This window comes from Thalassophryne amazonica, chromosome 7 (assembly GCF_902500255.1).
Source record: "Thalassophryne amazonica chromosome 7, fThaAma1.1, whole genome shotgun sequence".
In the NCBI taxonomy this organism is placed as follows: Eukaryota; Metazoa; Chordata; class Actinopteri; order Batrachoidiformes; family Batrachoididae; genus Thalassophryne; species Thalassophryne amazonica.
This window is the reverse complement of record NC_047109.1, coordinates 1,048,968-1,071,296: the sequence shown is the minus strand read 5'-3', so window position 1 is coordinate 1,071,296 and position 22,329 is coordinate 1,048,968. Positions and strand designations below refer to the sequence as shown.

Here is a 22,329-nt window from a genome sequence, read left to right as displayed (position 1 = left end):
TGGTGTTAAAGTCAGAACAAGAAGCTGCACTGAAAGAGATCAATCTGGGACAAAGAGACACGCTGTGTGTGTTGTCGGTCCAACGAGAGCAGCACTCTGAGCAGGATGGGTATTTAGGTCCCAGTGCTTGTGTCCCTTCCTTCCGTGGGAAGTGAGGATCTTCCCTGTTTACCACAGAGAGCAGGATGTGACTGTCTCTACTGTTGTGTTCAAAATAATAGCAGTGCGTAGTAAAGCTCAAAATCCTTCTATCTTTTATTTCATACACACAAATGCGTTGGGAACACTGTGCATTCTATTCCAAATCAAAACATGAAGGAAAAAATGATCACATTTGTACTTACTTTACAGAAAGTGAAGAAAAGGGAATATTAGGTTGTTCAAAAAAATATCAGCGTCTGTATTTTTCTTTATAAACTCATTTACTGTAAAAAGTGAAAAATGCTTGCAGATTTCTCTTTCCTTTGAATAACTGAACTAACATTTAGTTGTATGAACACTGTTTCTGAGACTTGCTTCACATCTGTGTTTCATGGAGTCGACCAGCTTGTGTCCCTGTGAACAGGTTTTCCAGTCCAGGTCCTTTGGACTAAAGTCCACAGTTCCTCTGCGTTTCTTGGTTTTGCCTCAGAAACAGCATTTTTGACGTCACCCGACATATTTTCTGTTGGATTAAGGTCCAGGGATTGGACTGGACTCTCCATGATGTTAATCTGGTTGGTCTGGAACCAAGATGCTGCTGGTTTGCTGGTGTGTTTGGTGTAGTTATAGAAACGCCCATTTAAAGGACATTTCCTCTTCAGCATAAGACAACATAATGCCCTCAAGTGTTCAAACTGATCCATGATCCTGGTATGCGATCAATAGACCCGAGAAACATCTCCAGATCATGATGCTCCACCAGGTGTCACTGTCTTCACAGTGGACTGTGGCTTGAATTCAGTTTTTAGGGTCGTCTGACAAACTGTCTGCGGCCCAGAGACCCCAAAATGAACAATGTTTCTTTCATCAGTCCACAAGATGTTGCTCTGTTTCTCTTTAACCCACTCCGTGTGTTTTTTGTCAAACCTCTTCAGCACATGTGGTTTTTTCCCCACAGTGGGACTTTGTGTTGTCTTCTAGTCCATAGTTTGTCTTCACACAGATGTCTACTAATTGTTATAGGACTCACAGGTACCTTCAGACCATCTTTGATCTTCCTGGAGCTGATCTTTGAGTCTGTCTTTCTGTCTGTTCTTCGATCTGTCTGAATGGTGGTTTTCTGTTTTCTTTTATGTCTTTCTGGTTTTGTTGTCATTTTAAAGCATTTGACATAATTTTATCCGAACAGTCTCTCGTTTTCTGTACTTCATGTTTTCTCATCTCCAACCAACTTTTTAAATCAAAGGACACAGTTCTTCTGAACAATGTCTGGAATGAATTCTTTTGAACCGTCTAATATTCCCTTTTCTTCACTTTCTGTAAAATAATAAGTTTGAAAGATTTTTTTTTCCATTCGGAACAGAATGTGCAATGTTCACTACGCATTTATGTGTGAACTTTCTGGAAGTAGTTGAAGACCTCTGCACTATGATGAGGCTGTGATCACTCTCACTAAAGTCATTAGAAACATGCATGCAGACTTTTTATTGTCCAGTTAGTGAGCGTCGCCAACGGGTGGCCACTGGTGCTTTCAGATAATCATCCATCACGAACCCAAACAGTTAGATTTGTTTTCCAGATTTTTTTGGCTGGTTGTTTAGTTTTACTGATGACCGTAAATCACACCGATCTGATTTTGGACACATCCAGTGCAGCAGGATGTAACAACGCTAATGCAACAAGGTCTAGAACTCTAGAACTGGAAGGTCCTCCACTGAGCTTGAGGATGCCTTGAAGGTTATCTTGGTATTAGTGTTGCTTGCGTGGTGTGTATAGTAAATTATGTGTTCATCCTAAGACTGTCTGTGTGTCCAACCAGAAGCCTGTTTCCTGAGCCAGGACACCGGCGGGTGTCAAAACTACACCATGAAGTGGTTCTTTGACACAGAGAAGAGCGAATGTTCTCGCTTCTGGTACGGCGGCTGTGGTGGAAATGGAAACCGCTTTGAGACACAGGAGGAGTGCGAGAACCTGTGTCTGATGAAGAACCGATGAGGACCAGGAGGGAGCAGATCCGGGAATAAAACTCAACGCCGCTCTGCACCAAATACGTAACAGAAAACATGCACGTTTGAGGGAACAAGCTACTGTGATCTCACACCTTTTTTAAAAAGCTTCAACTGCTGACAACTTTCAACTAAAAACACCTTCAGTTTCACACTGTTGGTCACCAGGGGGCGCTTTGGACATCATCAAACATACATGTTTCTGCAAATACCTTAAAGGCCACTTTTTTTTTTTTTTTTAACCATTTCAGATGTTTGACAAGTTTTAACTGTTGGATGTCTCCAGCTTCTAACTGTCTAACGTTTCCATCAGGTGACTCTCTGTTTATATCAGGTGCTTTTGGGGGGGGGCAGACAGGTGAAGGAGCTACACATAGCTTTATGAAGACTCCAAATCAATAACTTGATGTGATCAGAAATGACATTTCTGTAATTGAGTTTTATCTCCATTAATCTGAACGTGAGCCCAAAGCACCGTCTGAACGAGAGAATTCCTCCGACTGCAGTCCATTAGTTTTAGTAAGATAAAAGCACATGATAAAATAACTTTCAGTTAATTACACGGATTGAAGGACGCTGTCATGGCAACAGCTCCACTCCTCATTGACAGCTGCAATAACAGTTGTGATGTTGGATTTCTTGTTTTCTGCCAACAGCTGTGAGAAAGTTTGAAGAAAAACTTTTCCAACTTGTAATTTAAAAAAATCTTTTCTTTAAAAAAAAAAAAAAAAAAAGCCCCAGAGTTTAATTTTTATTTTCTTCAGTTCTGAGATCAGTCACTAGTGGAACTGATCAATTAGTTACTGATGTTGTAATTAAGACAAATCAATTTTATAAAAACCCACAAACATAATTTTTCATATTTAACCTCAGTTTAAAACAAACATTCACATAATAAAATAGTTTGATTCATTTTTACGGGACGTCATATCTGTGAAACAGGTTTGTTTGTGTGCTAATGTTTCAGATGAACAGAACTTAAACGGACTCGTGTGGATCGATCTGGGTCCAATGGTGCTTCAAAAAATAAATAATTACAGAAAATCCTGCTCACTGTCTTTATTCTGTTTGCTGCGGAGCTTTGAAAGCTTTAAATGAGTTATATACATCAACTGGACTTTTTGGAAGTCTACAAAGAAAAAATAAATCCTTGAAGATACATTTGCAGGACAGAAAGTCATCTGTAAAACAGGAAACTCTGAGGTTTCTGCTTCAGTATTTACAGAAATAAAATCATACAGAGTGAACTTAAGCTGGACTGTAAACTGCAGACTCACAGGCCTATTTGGCCCCCAGGCCACAGGTTTAACCGCTGTACGGTTCAGGTTCCCCTGCAGATGCATCATGTGCTCAGACTGCAGCACCTCCTCTGGTGGCAACAGTGAAGCGTCACCTGAAAGCAGAATTGTTGCAGCCGACAATCTGAGTAACGATGTAAAAAAAGAAAAGAAAATCAAGTTCTCAGACAATACGAGCAAACTGTCGTTTTGTGGCACTGGAGGTTAATTTTGGACAAATGTGACGAGTTGCAACTTGTCAGCAGACGGCGGAAGGACGTGATGTGTTCGTGACAGTCCAACAAAACGTACGTAAACGTGAGGGGCAGGAAGAGCGCCCTCTGCCTCCTCACTTCCACACTTTGACGATCCCGTCTCTGGAGGAGGTGATGATGAAGCCCTGCGTCGTCTGGAAGGTGGCGATGTCAGTGATGATGTCATGGTGTCCCACAGGGAGGCACTCCGGGCCGCGGCGAGGCGAGTCCTCAGCCACGCCGCTCTTCTGTTTGCTGTGGATCTCCTGCATTGGGTTTTAGTGTTTACTGTGACGTCTGTAAGGCTTTCCCAGCATTCATAGTGTGTGTGCAGCGTGCGTACCTGAACCACTTCAGTGCCTTCGATGATCTTGTTGCTGTAGAGGACCGACGGGCAGTGCAGCGAGTCGTTGGCTCCTCCTGCAACGATGTACGACCTCTCTGGATACGCCAGGTCCCAAAACCTAAAACCCACAAACACCTCTCAGAATGTAACACTCCCCATCGCTGAGCTGTAGGTGGTGCTGGTGTGTTTTCTTTTTTATTAATCAATCAATCAATTTTTTTATATAGCGCCAAATCACAACAAACAGTTGCCCCAAGGCGCTTTATATTGTAAGGCAAGGCCATACAATAATTATGTAAAACCCCAACGGTCAAAACGACCCCCTGTGAGCAAGCACTTGGCTACAGTGGGAAGGAAAAACTCCCTTTTAACAGGAAGAAACCTCCAGCAGAACCAGGCTCAGGGAGGGGCAGTCTTCTGCTGGGACTGGTTGGGGCTGAGGGAGCGACCCTCAAGCGACCAAGCTATTTTAGTGACTAAAGCCTCGGTCCCACCGAATAATGAGCCATGAATAATGAGCCACGCGTGGGTGTGTCAGCGACTATTTGAAGAATGATCCATGTTTTAAGCCATCACGTATCTGCTACTAATGCGCTTCTATGTGCCTCTCTGTACCTCACGTGTGGCAGGTATCAGCCTCTAGTGAGCCACTACCGACCTGTCATTTGAGCCCCATCCAGCCTCAAGTGGTTCATGTCACCACATATGATCCATGTAACACCATGATAATGCGGCGTTTGGTCCAAACCTCCAGCCCTCCCACACTTGGTCCCTTTAAAGTGTGGGTTTTCAATTCACAGCATCCATTCAAGTTTTTTAAACACAGTCCAAAAATAGACGCTCCAGTAAGCCTGCAGCAACCTGGTGCACCATGCACCAGGCTGCTGTTCATCTGTGTTCCAGAGTCATTAAATGCACCAGACCAGCTAGAACCGAAACACAGGTTCCTGGACCGCCACCTCTGCGCTTCTTCTTGCTGGTTTTATTCCTTCCATGGCTTACAGTCACCGTGATCCAACTTTTAACTTTGTGTTCATCCGTTAATGTCTGCAAAAAATCGCTCTTTTTGTGTGTGCTGGCATTCTGCGTAATGCTTGTCTTGAGCATGAGTCATTGCGTCAGCGTGTTCAGAGTGCACCTCATCATGAACATATCATACTTATACAGCTGCTTATAAGAAGGAATGAACAAGAAACTGTTTTAACAAGCTATTACAATAAAAACATTACAAATAATGACCTAAGCTGTTCCAAATACGTTCACCTCAGGGCACGAGACAGAGAGAGGAAAAAAAGCTCCAAACATCCTCTGCGATTCCAGAAGCGATCAGAGGTGTTTTCAACATCCAAACTCTGACAGAATGCAAAATAATAAATAATTACAAAATAATTGTTTTATATACAGTGTCTGGTGCACAAAGCAGGTGGGATTGTAGATCACAAGAGGGCGGAGCCAAAATAGCCTGTCCTGTCCTCGTAGCTGCCAGGTGCTCGGATAATGGGTTTTTAACAGCCTCGTCTTCACCACAAACATGCCTCTAAAATCCTTGTTTGTCCTCGTCATACCTCGTACACAAACTGCCCACGCTGTTGTTGGTAAATTTTGAACTTCTAGAAGTTAGTGCCACGCTCAGAAATGAGCCTCATTAGCCGAATATTCTGCCCCAAAGAGTCTCTCAGAGCCACTACTCTCCCACGATTGTCGAATAACTGGACTCATACAAAAAAAAAAAAAAATTTGCTACGTAGCTCATTATTCATCCTTCATTATTCGGTGGGACCAGGGCTTAATATGGTAGGAAAATTACAGCATCAAATATAGAAGAACAGGTGACTAGCAAATACGCCAAAACAAATCCCAATGAACCCATCAGTAATCCATTGTGACAATCACGAGCTATTTTCATCCTCACTCTGGGCATCAAGAATCAGTCTCAACGCTTGTGCAGCTGTACATCTTACTAATCTAGGTCTGTTGGCTTCCCTGCAAAACAGTCAAATATAGAATAGAATTGGCAAATTACAAAACCATCTGAAACTATAATATCAAACATCTCATACAACCCCAGTTCCAATGAAGTTGAGACATTATGTGAAATGTAAATAAAAACAGAATACAATGATTTGCAAATCCTCTTCAACCTATATTCAACTGAATACACCACAAAGACAAGATATTTAATGTTCAAACTGATAAACGTTATTGTTTTTGTGCAAATATTTGCTCAGTTTGAAATGGATACCAACACATTTTAAAAAAGCTGGGACGGGACAACAAAAGACTGGGAAAGTTCATGAATGCTCAAAGAACACCTGTTTGTAACATTCCACAGGTGAACACGTTAATTGGAAACAGGTGAGTGTCATAATTGGGTATATAAGGAGCATCCTCAAAAGGCTCAGCCATTCACAAGCAAAGATGGGGCGAGGATCAGCACTTTGTGAACAACTGTGTGAAAAAATAGTCCAACAGTTTAAGAACAATGTTTCTCAAGATTCAATTGCAAGGAATTTAGGGATTGCATCATCTACAGTCCATAATATAATCAGAAAATTCAGAGAATCTGGAGAACTTTCTACACCTAAGGCCTGGTTCACACGGCAGGATAATTAGGCCAATATCGGACCCGATCTTCCCCTTCTGACAATCTTAAGGACGCCCTGACAATCGTGATGACACTAAAGATAATCTTATCAGATATTCCTGCTGTGTGTGGTGTGTTCAGAGTGCTCTGATTTGCTCAGAAGGACACCAGGAGCGCTCCGATCGCAAATCAGGGATATTCAATATGTTGGATTTTTTTGGCCCGATATCGCAGCGTGTGTTGCGTCCTCCGATCAAAACGAGCACGCACCCTGCTGAATGTGATGTGCAAAAATCAGAAAGTGAGGTGACAGAAGCACGGAGCTGACATACCAGAAAGTCCGGTGGTCGCGCTGTCTCCACTCCTTTAAAGAACACCTTTTCTTTTTCTTTTGTATTGTTTTTTTTCCCTCTGTTTTAAATAGTCCACAAAGTATCTCCATTTGTTTACTATGAAGTCACGTTTAATCTCGAGAGATTTTGCGAGATTTCCTGTCTGAACTGGGAATGTTTGTGTGTGAAATCTGTTCGTGTGTGGTGTTGTTGTCCTTACCATGTGGCTGAACACCACACACTGTACGACCAAACCGGTTAGAGCTATGATTTTTTTTGTCTTCACGTGTGTGGTCTCAGGTTTTGGAAACCTAAAGATAATTTTAAAATCCTGTCGTGTGAACCAGGCTTAAGCGGCAAGACTGAAAACTAACATTGAATGCCCGTGACCTTCGATCCCTCAGGTGGTACTGCATTAAAAACCGACATTGTGTAAAGGATCTTACCACATGGGCTCGGGAACACTTCAGAAAACCATTGTCAGTTAACACAGTTCGTCGCTACATCTACAAGTGCAAGTCAAAACTCTACCATGCAAAGGGAAAGCCAAACATCAACAACATCCAGAAACACCGCCGCCTTCTCTGGGCCCGAGCTCATTTGAAATGGGCAGACACAAAGTGGAAAAGTGTGCTGTGGTCTGATGAGTCCACATTTCAAATTGTTTTTGGAAATCATGGACGTCGTTTCCTCTGGACAAAAGAGGAAAAAGACCATCCAGATTGTTACCAGCTCAAAGTTCAAAAGCCAGCATCTGTGATGGTATGGGGGTGTGTTAGTGCCCATGGCATGGACAACTTACACATCTGTGATGGCACCATCAATGCTGAAAGGTACATCCAGGTTTTGGAGCAACACATGCTGCCATCCAAGCAATGTCTTTTTCAGGGACATCCCTGCTTATTTCAGCAAGACAATGCCAAGCCACATTCTGCATGTGTTACAACAGCGTGGTTTCATAGTAAAAGAGTGCGGGTACTAGACTGGCCTGCCTGCAGTCCAGACCTGTCGCCCATTGAAAATGTGTGGCACATTATGTAGTACAAAATACAACAACGGAGACCCCAGACTGTTGAACAACTGAAGTCATACATCAAGCAAGAATGGGAAAGAATTCCACCTACAAAGCTTCAACAATTTGTGTCCTCAGTTCCCAAACGCTTATTGAGTGTTGTTAGAAGGAAAGGTGATGTAACACAGTGGGAAACATACCACTGTCCCAGCTTTTTGGAAACGTGTTGCAGGCATCCATTTCAAAATGAGCAAATATTTGCACAAAAACAATATCTTGTCTTAAATATCTTGTCTTTCTGGTGTGTTCAATTGAATATAGATTGAAGAGGATTTGCAAATCACTGTATTCTGTTTTTATTTACATTTTACACAACGTCCCAACTTCGTTGGAACTGGGGTTGTAGATCTCCCGTGATTAAAAACATAATGACAGAAAATCTCTCCATTATACACAAAATGGGACCACTTTACCAAAAATAAGGCTTTCCTTTGTTGAGTAAAATAAATATTTTAAAAGTGACGATTCGTCAACTAAATTACATCATATAGTGGTTACCCCCCCATTAAAAGATTCACTGGTGCCATAAAGTACTTTTCTATGGGCAGCCAAAAGGTCTCTTTGTAGCCAAATAAACGTTATGTGCTGCTAATGAGGATGGGGTCTGACTGAACCCAGAATGGGCTGGTAGATCTACACGTTTATTCAGCAGATCAAGCTCCAGGATGGGTCATGATTGAAAAGGAACTTGCTGAACCTTTCCCAATATCAGCTTTTATCTTGCAAACATGGTGAGAAATCCCATTTAAGAATCAATTGGTAGAATCTGTCGGAGCCACCTGGAGGGTGTGGAACCAGGTGGTGGGTTTTTAAAGAAATCACCTCCAGTAAAATAAATTACTGAAAGTGGGCTAAAAAAAACAGTTGGAATTACTTTTGTTGAGCGTGATTTTAAAGATCATTTTTATGTTATTTGACCAGATGACAGTCAAATACAAAGTAAAAAAAAAAAAAAAAAAAAAAAGACTTTTAGAAATACCTTCAGTTCAGAGGCTGTACAGGTGCTGGTCATATAATTAGAATATCATGAAAAAGTTGATTTATTTCAGTAATTCCATTCAAAAAGTGAAACTTGTATATAATAATCATTCATTACACACACTGTTATATTTCAAATGTTTATTTCTTTTAATTTTGATGATTATAACTGACAACTAATGAAAACCCAAAATTTAGTATCTCAGAAAATTAGAATATTGTGAAAAGGTACAAGAACAAAGTGCAAAGCCTTTTTACTTCTGGAAATCTACATTCATCTTGGAAGGGAATGAAATCTATGTTAGGAATGGAATCAAAATCAAGCTCGGGTGTTCTGAGCACTAACTTGTTTCCTTCAGATGTGGTCTTTGCAAATTACTTGAATACTTTTATAATCGATTTAATGTCCTGAATTTTAATCATAAAATGTGTGTCCTTCAGAAAGATGAGCCCAGTAATATTAACTTATCCATTGACAGAGGTGTGGTCCTTAAGCACCTTAAAAGTGTTAAGGAAAGGACAAGTTCAGGGCCTGATGGTATCCGGGGAAGGGTACTTTAGGAATTACAACGTAGATGGTGTCTTCATGAAAATGTTCTACAGTTGCTTTGTGGAGTCTGTGTTAACCTTTTCCTTCCTGTGTTGGCTCAACTTATTGAACCTTAAGAATCGCAACCGTCTTTATAATATTGTCAAGGAATGTGGTAAAATTATGGGAACTCAGTGCACAGACATCATGGACCTTTTTAAAAACAAGGATTGTGTCAAAAGCCAAGAAAATTATGGCAGATTCGACACACCCTCTGCACCCACAATTTAAGTTTCTGCCCTCGGGCAGACGCCTGGTAATGCCCAGATGCAGAACCAACAGACTAAAAAACTCTTTTATTCCCACAGCCATTGCTCTCCTAAATAACACCTAAGGACTCACTGTTGTACTTAAGTCTACACTGACTTGCACCTTATTTTTCTTGGTTTTTGTTTTGTATATTTATTCTGCTGTGTTTTTATGAACTTGTATGATGTGGTTTTATGAATGCAATTTTTACTGTTGACTGCACCTGAATTGCCCCCATGAGGACTAAATAAACGATCAAATCAAATCAAATCAAAAAGGTTGAATATTGAAGACACCTGGTGACACACACTAATCAGCTAATTAACTTCAAACACCTGCAAAGGCCTTCAACTGTTCTCTCAATCTAGTTCCATGGCCCATTACTTCAGGTACTGAGGGGCCATTAGTCCAAACCACCATCTGGAAATATGAATCACTGATTTAGGATATTTTTTCACTTTTTAATTCCAGAGTTGAATATTTTTGAGAATTAAGCGTCCATTGCTCTTTTAAAGGGTGTACTTGTAGTTTTATGCTGTATTATCATTATATCAATGCCATAAAATGGTCTTAAAACAACGGTAATATCGTGATATTATTTTATAGTGATATTTCTGACATAGCCAGCAAAGTGCATTGTGAGGCACAGGGTCAGCCACAGATGTTTTGCGTTATGGTGAGGTCATACAGAGGTGACCGTGAGGTCGGGTGGATGTGTGCGCGGTTCACACCTGATCCTCATGTCAGAGCCGGCGGTCAGCAGCAGCGGGTTTCCATCAGCAGGGCTGCAGTAGATTCCGTGCACGCTGTGAGGAGATGGCTGGAAAACACACACACACACACACACACACACACACACACACACACACACACACACACACACACACACACACACACACGTGCGACTGTAATCACAGACATTTTTGACACCCAGAGGGTCAGCTGTAGGTTAAACTTCTCTGCTGCCTTTGAGCAAACAGAAGTGACGACGCAGTCGCTCACATGGATCAAACATCCAGCTGAAGACATAATTAATGATGCAGCTCAAGTACAAAAGTTTATCATCAGTGAAATTAACCAGCTGTATAAAAAAACAGAAGAGGACAGACTGGCGTCCTGTCCAGGGTGAACCCCACCTCAGGCCCTGTGACTGCTGGGATAGGCTCCAGCCCCCCTCGATTGGAGCAAGAAGGTGTAGAAAATGAATGAATGAAGGAACATTAAAAAAAAAACCTGCACAGATTTTCTGACTGAGAATCAATTTGTCTTCATCATATCAAAATGGAAACAAGTGAGACAGAAGAACTAAATTATTTTACTCCCTTATGGAGCCACAGGTATGTAATCATCAGCCAATCAGAGTGCAGACACCCCCCTTTGAATATTAAATACCTTTGTGTGTCTGCGTTTGTTCTATGACACGACGCAGCACACGTACCTGCATCTCAGAGAGCGGCGGCGTTGAACTCGCCCACAAGGTGAACTTACGATCTCCGGTCTCCATGTCCCACATCGACACTTCGTTATTCCCCTGGACAGCTGCGAAACAACAAGAACATGTACGTGGAAGCGCCGTTATTTACCATTTACTCAACATGTAGGAACAGAAACATGAAAACCAAAATCCCTTTGGTTTTTTTTAAACTGTTCGTTTTGCAGCAGCTTTGTCAAAATTCCTTCACTCACCAGCGATGACGGAGGACTGGTAGACCGGGTGCATGAGGAGCCGTCTGATCCGTGCCCGGGCGGGATGGGAGTGGTTTGAGATGGGAAGCTGGAACCGCATATCCCAGCAGGCCATGGTGCCGCTGCTCGTCCCTGATGAGGGAACAGAAGGTGAGAACGTGAAGTGGGCAAATGGCGCGCTGTTGGCGGCGATGCTAACAGACCCAGACAGAGCCAGCACTGGTGCATGTCCACACTGAACGAGGTGATGAGTCCGAGCCGGAGGTCGTGGCGAAGCATCCAGGCGTTGGAGCTGGAGCGAACGTCCCAACCGACCAGGGAACCGTTCACGGTGGCGTAAGCCAGCACCGACTGGGCGCCGGAGTTAAAATGGTGGATGTCAACTACACAGCCGTCCTCCTGAAGGTTCAGAGACCTGAGAACAGCCGTACACGAGACACCGTTCAGACACGAGCTCGCCAGCGCTACGCTGCGTAAAGTTTTTCTTTATGATTTGGTATGTGGGTTCATGAATTCAAAAAACAACAAATAATAAACTTCTGTGAGCAAATATATCTTTTACTCACACAGTCAACAACAACAAGATGATATGCCCCCCCCAACAAATCAGTAACAGAGTGTCCGGGGGGGTCACCCAACTACACCCTGATGATAAATATTAATGACATTGGTCAACTGGTTCTTAACATACTGCATTAACAAGCAAAGACAGACAGACATGCTGATCACTACATGACCCATATTTCATATTGGGGGGGTGGATTAAAAAAAAACTAATTAGGAGGATGACTACGGTGGTGTTACCTGGACTGGAAAGGGTGAACTCTGGGGGATTTTGGCGGTTTGCTCGCTTCCACAGCGAGGAGCTGGATGGATCCGTTGTCTGATGCCGCCGCCAAGTAATGTGACCCCTGACAGAAGGTCAACGTCTTCACATGGCCACCGATACGAGCGTACGTCAGCACTGACCTGCACAAGTCAATGAGAGGCGATGAGTCATCACGTGACCCCACAGCCACAGACTTGCAACTTGTTTTCAGAAATGTTCTACACCCAGTTTGAAACAACAGCAAGGAACTGGAGCGGTTTGGCTTCGGGGTTATTCCAAGTCACCCGATGGGCTAAACCGTACCTCCTCAGATTTTCATGAAATTCAGATTATATGTTGGTTTTGGCCTCCAAACATCAATCAATCAATCAATCAATTTTTTATATAGCGCCAAATCACAACAAACAGTTGCCCCAAGGCGCTTTATATTGTAAGGCAAAGCCATACAATAATTATGTAAAACCCCAACGGTCAAAACGACCCCCTGTGAGCAAGCACTTGGCTACAGTGGGAAGGAAAAACTCCCTTTTAACAGGAAGAAACCTCCAGCAGAACCAGGCTCAGGGAGGGGCAGTCTTCTGCTTGTTTCATGCTTGGGTTCATGCTTGGTTGGGGCTGAGGGAGAGAACCAGGAAAAAGACATGCTGTGGAGGGGAGCAGAGATGATTAAATGCAGAGTGGTGCATATAGAGCAAAAAGAGAAAGAAACAGTGCATCATGGGAACCCCCCAGCAGTCTACGTCTATAGCAGCATAACTAAGGGATGGTTCAGGGTCACCTGATCCTGCCCTAACTATAAGCTTTAGCAAAAAGGAAAGTTTTAAGCCTAATCTTAAAAGTAGAGAGGGTGTCTGTCTCCCTGATCTGAATTGGGAGCTGGTTCCACAGGAGAGGAGCCCGAAAGCTGAAGGCCCTGCCTCCCATTCTACTCCTACAAACCCTAGGAACCACAAGTAAGCCTGCAGTCCGAGAGCGAAGCGCTCTATTGGGGTGATATGGTACTACGAGGTCCCTAAGATAAGATGGGACCTGATTATTCAAAACCTTATAAGTAAGAAGAACAATTTTAAATTCTATTCTAGAATTAACAGGAAGCCAATGAAGAGAGGCCAATATGGGTGAGATATGCTCTCTCCTTCTAGTCCCCGTCAGTACTCTAGCTGCAGCATTTTGAATTAACTGAAGGCTTTTTAGGGAACTTTTAGGACAACCTGATAATAATTAATTACAATAGTCCAGCGTAGAGGAAATAAATGCATGAATTAGTTTTTCAGCATCACTCTGAGACAAGACCTTTCTGATTTTAGAGATATTGCGTAAATGCAAAAAAGCAGTCCTACATATTTGTTTAATATGCGCTTTGAATGACATATCCTGATCAAAAATGACTCCAAGATTTCTCACAGTATTACTAGAGGTCAGGGTAATGCCATCCAGAGTAAGGATCTGGTTAGACACCATGTTTTTAAGATCTGTGGGGCCAAGTACAATAACTTCAGTTTTATCTGAGTTTAAAAGCAGGAAATTAGAGGTCATCCATGTCTTTATGTCTGTAAGACAATCCTGCAGTTTAGCTAATTGGTGTGTGTCCTCTGGCTTCATGGATAGATAAAGCTGGGTATCATCTGCGTAACAATGAAAATTTAAGCAATACCATCTAATAATACTGCCTAAGGGAAGCATGGATAAAGTGAATAAAATTGGTCCTAGCACAGAACCTTGTGGAACTCCATAATTAACCTTAGTCTGTGAAGAAGATTCCCCATTTACATGAACAAATTGTAATCTATTAGACAAATATGATTCAAACCACCGCAGCGCAGTGCCTTTAATACCTATGGCATGCTCTAATCTCTGTAATAAAATTTTATGGTCAACAGTATCAAAAGCAGCACTGAGGTCTAACAGAACAAGCACAGAGATGAGTCCACTGTCCGAGGCCATAAGAAGATCATTTGTAACCTTCACTAATGCTGTTTCTGTACTATGATGAATTCTAAAACCTGACTGAAACTCTTCAAATAGACCATTCCTCTGCAGATGATCAGTTAGCTGTTTTACAACTACCCTTTCAAGAATTTTTGAGAGAAAAGGAAGGTTGGAGATTGGCCTATAATTAGCTAAGATAGCTGGGTCAAGTGATGGCTTTTTAAGTAATGGTTTAATTACTGCTACCTTAAAAGCCTGTGGTACATAGCCAACAAAGATAGATTGATCATATTTAAGATTGAAGCATTAAATAATGGTAGGGCTTCCTTGAGCAGCTTGGTAGGAATGGGGTCTAATAAACATCAAACCTAATCATTTCTAAATCACGCTCTATGAACTTCTGCATAAAAACAAAAGAACAACTTTTAGCTTTTTAGATGTTGTGGGTACAATACCCACTGGTCAGTAGCCTGATGTACTCTGACGCGGGGTGACAATTTCAAGGTCAAAATGTAGGTTTAAAAAAAAAAAAAAAAAACATCAACCCAGGTTTGGGTCCCTGGTGTTCTCCCCTTTTAAAAGACACCTCGCTCATTCAGATTGGACAATAGGTCCAGGTGTTATGGCCAATTGAAATTTGGCAGCCACACCATTTTACACAAAACAAAAAACAAACACAAACAAACTGCCCCTATCTCGGAAACCCTTCATCCGATTGATCTGAAATTATCAGATTTGAAGTTTGGAGATCAAAACCAACATATATTTTGATTTTCATGGGGTATAGAATGTTTCTTTCATTGGGTGGTTTGGCGTGGACCAACCCTTCAGGACTTAACATTTGGTCAGAAATCTTTCATTTTGTCTGTATGAACACAAACATAAGATACTTTCACAAAAGGGTTCACCAAGTCTGGATTTTAATGTTTGGAAACCTTCTTGTAAAACAATCAGATAAAACAGTGTTTCCCTTAGCCCCGAGACCAATATGACAGCCTCTTGGATTTTACTGTAAAAAATGTTCATGACTAACCAACAACAACAACAAATATCTGGCTTCCAAATAACCCAGATCTTAGATTTTGACAGTTAAATAACCATTTTTAGGACCAAATAATCCAACGGTGTCAGAATGATTGGGCTGTATGTGACCACAAAGATGTTTAACAGAAATGCATAGTTTACAAACAAAAATCCATCAAAATGACATCGTGAACTTGACTAAAACAAGAAAAATGGACAAAACAGCTGAAAACTGTTACAGTGTTTCATGAAATAAACTTTTTTTTTACTAAACCGACTTCAGCCACTGAGATAAAACAACAACAAAAAAAATTATTATTTCTATGTAACCGCTTTAGTTTTTAACCAAAACTACTGCATTTGACAGAAAATATTTGCTGAAAATGTTTTTCTCAGATTTTTCCTTCAATAACACGTTTGAGTTTTTTGGCTTCTGCCGGAGCTTCGGGACTTGGAAAGGAATCCTGGACAAATACGACTTTAACATTTATGTTGTAATTTTCTAAAAACAATGTTAATAAATAAAAAACATTTAAAAATAGAAATAAAGAGATGTTGTGGTTTTGCCGGCCCACCTGGTGGTCGTGGTCTTTCCCTCCATCTTCTGACTGTCCCAGACTTTGATGCTGCCGTCATTTGACGCTGTTGCAAAAATGGCGTGTTCGTCTGAGACGCGGATCCGGTTCACAGCGGCTTTGTGTTCGTGGAGGTGAGCGACCAGCAGCCCCTTTGGGTGCCACCCTGACAGTGACAAAAAAAAACAAACATTATTTTTAAATCCCAGTGTCAACGGTCCACTGTAAAAATCGGTCTCCCCCGCCTTCACTGCGCATACGTGATTTCGGAGCATCAGCAGCAATTCACTGATTGCCTCATTTCTGCTTAAAACTGCCTTTAGAATGATTTAAGAGGTTTTACTTTGTTATCTGATGTTTAATAATCACATTATTGCCTCTGAACGCTTTGGGTGAAGAGACTCAGACTCAGAGAGTCACACTCACGACGTGCTGCTGTGGCACTCTGATCGCTTCCTTCATCTTCTATGATGAAATAATGCTGAATTTATGTATAAATTATTGTTGTACAAAAGCTTCAAATATTTGTCACTGAGACAGATGATGACTGAAGGCAGTTTGAAGCAGAAACAAGGCAATAATCAGTGAAACGCTGCTGACGCTCAGAAATGACATACGTAGTGAAAGCAGGGGTGACCAATTTTTAGAGGGGACCCTTCGGTGGGTGACACCGGATGTGCCAGTTTTTTGTTTGATGTTTCAGTTCATAGTTTGAGTTTTGGTGATGTGTTGCCCCCTGTGTGTTGGCTGGAGTATTACCAGGCGGAGGAGGGCGGCTCTCCCACTCAGCGCTCTCCATCATCTGCTTGGCCATGCGCTCGGCGCTGCACTGCTCCCTCTTCTGCTGCACCAGCTGCTGAAGCTCCGCCTTGCAAGTGTTCATACGTCGCTGGTAGGCGGGGCCGCTGGTGACCGACTGTGGCACAGAGATGGCGGGTGTTGCGCTGCTCTTCCTGATCTGACTGACTGGTCCATCAGTGACCTGAAAACAGATCCAGTCCCCATGATGGCCTCTGAACCACCCACTGGCATTATTAAAAACAGATGTGAGATGTGGGTGTGGCTAAGCAGAAGGTGTTCCACCTGCACCCCCATCACGTCACTAGATGCATCTTTCTTTCAGGTCTGTGTGGAACTTTATTCATAACCATTCTAAACAATAAGACATTTGAAGGTACATGAAAGTGTTTCCTGGTTCAGCTTAACGGCACCGATGTACAGAACGGTTTCAGAACCAGAACTTTTTTGGGGGGTTTGAAGATGGCGGTAGTGATTTACCGCAGTGCTCTGAGCGGACGGCGGCTCCTGGGATCCAAACATGCTCTTCCATTCCTCGTTCATGGTGGAGTCCTGCTTGGTGTGTTTTCTCGCTGTGGAAAAACACAAACACAAAAACAGGATGTTGGATGTTTCTCACGCTGGAAGTAATAAACCTTTGATGTCTGAGTGCTGACGACCCACAATCTGCCAACCAGATGCTGAGACTGTTTACAATTACTTCACAAAAAAAAAAAAAAAAATTTTCAAATCTAAACACTTTGCCTCTCACAAAAAGAGTCAGGCTAAACGTTTGCTCCAGCAGGGCGGTGATGTTTCAGCCGCGTCTGTTGGTGTGTTAGCTTGTAGCAGCAGCATCATTTCATGCCAGTTGGTAACAATTAGTCATAATGACGGCGATCAAGAGAGATAACGGCCACAGTGACGTGACACTGAAGACATTTGAACCAAAACACCACTTTAAAGCTCTTACATTGAGAGTGGAACTGTGCAGGAGACAAAGTGATTAAGAGGGAGATTCCTTCAGACTCTTTTTTTTGTTTGGGCAGCAGCTGACATTAATTTTCTCCACTAACTGAGAAAAACAGCTGGAAAAAGAAATTAACATTATCTAGTCACGGACGTACAACAGCACTGCAACTCAAAGGCAAGAAAGCTTAAACGTTTCTACAGAGCTGCCTGTGGTTCACCAGGAACCCTCCACAGACAACGGGGAAACCTGGGCAGAGCCACTGGTTTTCTCCAAACATTTAAGACCCCACTCGTGTTAACAGATGTTGTGGTTTGCTAAGAAGTAGTCTGATCACCAGACTGAAAAATCAGACAGCTGAGCTGGTAGTTTGTTGTTTTCTGATGAGCCGCCCACAGTCCGTGGCAGTGGTGGGCACAGCTAACCAAAAAGTTAGCTTTGATAACAGTTAATCTGCTAAATAAAAAGTTAACTTTTATAAAGCGTAACCGATAAACCCCTAAAAAATTTAGTGGAAGCCACAGCTAAAAGCTAAACTGATAACTTTTAGTATTGACTCCAGTACACTGGCTGCTACTGATATGACTGAATAAATTCAAAGGCAATCACAAACAACAGCAAGCCAGCACTTCGGTCTAAGATCCACCTTCTCTCAGCAAAAGAGAATTGGTGACAAGAGATGGGATAAAAGGTGAGAGAAAAGCCATACAGTCTTGCAGACATGCACAGCAAGGCAGTTTTGACTTATAGTTAAAAATTTTAAACAAACTAATTCTGGACAAGTTATCAAAATTAACGTCACCTCTGTCATTTTTACAAAGTGAAAATATCAGTTATATGTTTTAGTTTAAAGTAATGCAGTAAATTTGAAGGTTTGAGTGTTAAACAGACACCTGCCGAAAGGCATTATGGGAACATTCAAATAAGCTTGCTCTCATCACTCCCCCCCACCCCATGAAAATGCAGAAAACACTGCCATCTACTGCATGTGAGTGTAAATAGACTGAATGTAATTTGTGTGTGGTATTGAGGTTTCAAATCCCGCAAAACTTTCCGAGAGTTTGCATTGAGACTGTCTGATCAGGCTGCAATTTAACCGCTGCACTGCACATGAACAACAGCATTAATGTCATCCCAACATAAAACTCTTTGTACAGTTGTAGGCAAACGTTTGGGCACCCCTGATAATTTTCATGATTTTCCTTTATAAATCATTGGTTGTCTGGATCAGAAACTTCAGTTTAATATATCATATAGCAGATGAACACACTGATATTTGAGAAGTGAAATGAAGTTTATAGTATTTACAAAAAGTGTGCAATAATTATTTAAACAAAATTAGGCAGGTGAATAAATTTGGTCACGATTGTCATTTTATTGATTTTTATATATATATATATATATATATATATATATATATAAAATTATTGGAACACAAAATTGGCTTAGTAAGCTCACTGACCCCTGACCTCCTTACACAGGTGAATCCAATCATGAGAAAGGGTATTTCAGGTGGCCATTTGCAAACGCTTCCCCTCTTTGCATCTCTTCTAATGAGTGGCAACATGGGAGCCTCCAAACAACTCTCAAATGACCTGAAAACAAAGATTGTTCAACATCATGGTTTAGGGGAAGGATACAAAGAGCTATCTCAGAGATTTCAGCTGTCAGGTTCCACTGTGAGGAACATAGTGAGGAAATGGAAGACCACAGACACAGTACTAGTTAAGGCCCGAAGTGGCAGGCCAAGAAAAATCTCAGATAAGCTGAAGTGAAGGATCACGAGAACAGTCATAGTCAACCCACAGACCTGCTCCAAAGACCTACAACATGATCTTGCTGCAGATAGTGTCTCTTTGCATCATTCAACTATACAGCACACTTTGCACAAAGAGATGCGGTATGACGCTGTAATGCAGAGGAAGCCTTTTCTGCGTACACGCCACAGAGTTGCTTGAGGTATGCTAAAGCAAATTGGGACAAGCCAGCTTCATTTTGGAATAAGGTGCTGTGGAGTGAAGAAACTAAAACTGAGTTATATGGACATAACAAGGGGCGGTATGCATGGCTGAAAAAGAACACAGCATTCCAAGAAAAACACTTGCTACCTACAGTAAAATTTGGAGGTGGTTCCATCATGTTGTGGGGGCATTATTTCTTTTGCCTCACACACATCCTGCTTATTGTCCTTTACAGCACTGTTTGTTCCAGAGTAATATATATATATATATATATATATATATATATATATATATATATATATATATACATACATACATACATAAAATGTTTGAAATTCGGACACAGAATATTTGGAATATTAGTTTCAGCGAGTTTTCAGGGTCTCATGGAGCAGTCTCTTGAAAATGTTATGAAAGGCATAAAAGTTACATTTTGGTTGTATAATGTTCATTTGCAATTGTCATGTAGTTTCTCAGTGTTATTTTGACTGCAGAAACTCTCTGGTGCACAAGGGATTATGGGATATCTCAACGGGGTGAATGTAAACAAAAACGCATGCCAATTTTGACACCCCCTAAAGTTACTGTAACTTGTGTGCTGGTTTTTATAATGTGTGTGATTGGAGATCCACTTATATTGAGACATTCTGAGTGTAAAACTGTGTTCGAGATTCACAAATATGTTGGACTATTTACACTCCCATTTACAATGGCAGTGTTCTCTGCATTTTGACGGGGGGGGGGTTATGCGAGCATATCATTAGAATTTTGCCGTAATGCCTTTCGGCACATGTGTTTAACGTTCAAACTTCAGGAATTAGTGCACCGCTTTAACAATATGTGCAATATCATATTTTCACTTTGTAAAAATGACAGTTGCCGTTAATTTCGCTAAACTGTCCGGAATTAGTTGGTTTTAAATGAAACGATGAGTGAAAGGTGCATTGCGCTTCATGTCTCCTGCCCAATCGGCATGTTGAAAGTAAATGACTTTTTTTTTCTTCTTTGCAAAAGCAGCTGGCAGCTGGTCCGCCCCCTTTTACTGGGGGAGGACTGAGCTTCTCACAGTGGTTTCTTTATTGCAAAGCACATGACAGGAATCAACATGTAGGATTTTAGGTTTTCCCGATGTTTTTGTGTATAAGATGTCTTGTTGCTTTTTGTGATGTACAGTAACTCTGTGGGAGCATCCCCAACCCTCACTGTACCCCCTGGTATAATGACAATAAAGATTATTCTATTCTCTTCTATCTGCATGGTCGAGTGATGTGAACATAAAAGCTGATGGCGTGACTGAAATCCCTCACACTGTCGGTGGCCACAGATGGAACTGATTATCACTCCGTTTGTTTTTCCGTTGACTCTGAACATAATCTGGAGCAGGTGGCTCTGTGGGTGAGGAGGTGGACTGTGCTTCAGGCCACCTGTCTGTACCCTTGGACCACACACACACTTCACTAGCATCATCTCGGGGTCCTGCAGACTCTCATCCATTTTATACTGCGGTATCTGGGGACAAGCAGCAGCACTGGTGGGCCTCAGGACCTGGATAGTCAGTCACAGGACTTCACTCTAATTCTTCTAAAACAAAAATAAACTGTAACTAATAAGACATCTGCTACAAACTCATTTACCAAAGGTAATAATAAAAAAAAAATAAAAAAAACAGGCATGGAGTCAAGTCTGGGAGCATGTCACCACATTTGTGACACCACACAACTGGCTTTATTCCTGGATGGCAACCAGTCAGGAAGGCTGGGAACATCCCACAAGAGGAGCAGTTTTGGAGACCAGTGGTCCAGATGTCACAGTTTGGCCAAGTCACTCAAATCTTTAGGAGTCTCCATTTTTCCTTCTTCCAACACATCAACCTCCAGGACAAAATTCTAAGTTGCTGCCTAATATATCAAACCCCACTGACGGGGGCCAACATAACGAGACAATCCCAAGAGAAAGAAGGTGCATGTTAATCATCTAAAAGACACTGCATATTTAAAGTAAAGCGGTGTGTTTTGAGTATTTTTTTAAAAAAAGACATTGCTGTGTCTGGCTGCACGGGACTCTGCTGCGGCCTCCGCCCACTCTGCCTCAATTCGGATGACGGACTGTTTCAAGTTTAGTGCACATAAACAATATCAAATGTATATTTGTTTTTTAATTCTGATGTGTGCCATTATTACGTTCAACTGGTAATAATTGTGGATTAAATGCTGTATTTTTGTCTGAGGTAATTGGGTGTGAAGATAATTTCATTGCACTTGTTGTAATGACAAAGATATCATCGTGTGTATACAGTTATTTCATTGGCAGCTGCTGGCGAGTTTTCAGAGTAACTGTGGCAACACTGGTGTTAATCCACGGGCCAGTCAACTTGCAGACAGGAGAAAGGACGCACACTTTAAGTGAATAAAGTTTAACACCTTTATTCTGATTCGATCAGTGTTTTGATCAACATCGTGCACAGTGGATTTATCAATGCGGCTTTTGCACTCCAGAGCCGTTTCTGGACTAAAGCTTCGAAACCTGTAATGATGAGAAAAAGTAAATCATTACACGGGAAATCAATGTAGCTGCAGAAGGCGACAAAAGGACAGAAGGACAAAAGAATGTACTTCAGAAAATACCAACCACTGCCAGAAAGTTACTAGGTACCAACTTCAACAGCCTCAAATAAATTTACAAAGAAAGATTCCCTAGCAAGGCAAAGAAACCCAACCCAAAACATCCCGTGTGTTGGAGCTGCTGCTGTCA

General features: G+C 41.7%; 2 protein-coding genes across 2 annotated transcripts in view; one reads left to right on the top strand and one right to left on the bottom strand.

Annotated features, from left to right (window-relative positions):
* The window catches only part of col6a4a (collagen, type VI, alpha 4a), a 144,253-nt gene extending 141,086 nt beyond the window's left edge, over window positions 1–3,167 (top strand). Inside the window, exon 39 of the mRNA XM_034173480.1 lies at window positions 1,961–3,167. Within this exon, the coding sequence (XP_034029371.1) occupies window positions 1,961–2,136 (176 nt within the window). The 3' untranslated portion in view covers window positions 2,137–3,167. The remainder of the gene's footprint in view (window positions 1–1,960) is intronic.
* pik3r4 (phosphoinositide-3-kinase, regulatory subunit 4) overlaps window positions 3,090–22,329 on the bottom strand; it is a 67,120-nt gene continuing 47,880 nt past the window's right edge. The window contains 10 exon segments of the mRNA XM_034173703.1: window positions 3,090–3,944; window positions 4,022–4,142; window positions 10,560–10,648; window positions 11,267–11,367; window positions 11,515–11,646; window positions 11,718–11,929; window positions 12,319–12,483; window positions 15,871–16,036; window positions 16,630–16,852; window positions 17,149–17,240. Coding sequence (XP_034029594.1) covers window positions 3,774–3,944; window positions 4,022–4,142; window positions 10,560–10,648; window positions 11,267–11,367; window positions 11,515–11,646; window positions 11,718–11,929; window positions 12,319–12,483; window positions 15,871–16,036; window positions 16,630–16,852; window positions 17,149–17,240 — 1,472 coding nt within the window. The 3' untranslated portion in view covers window positions 3,090–3,773.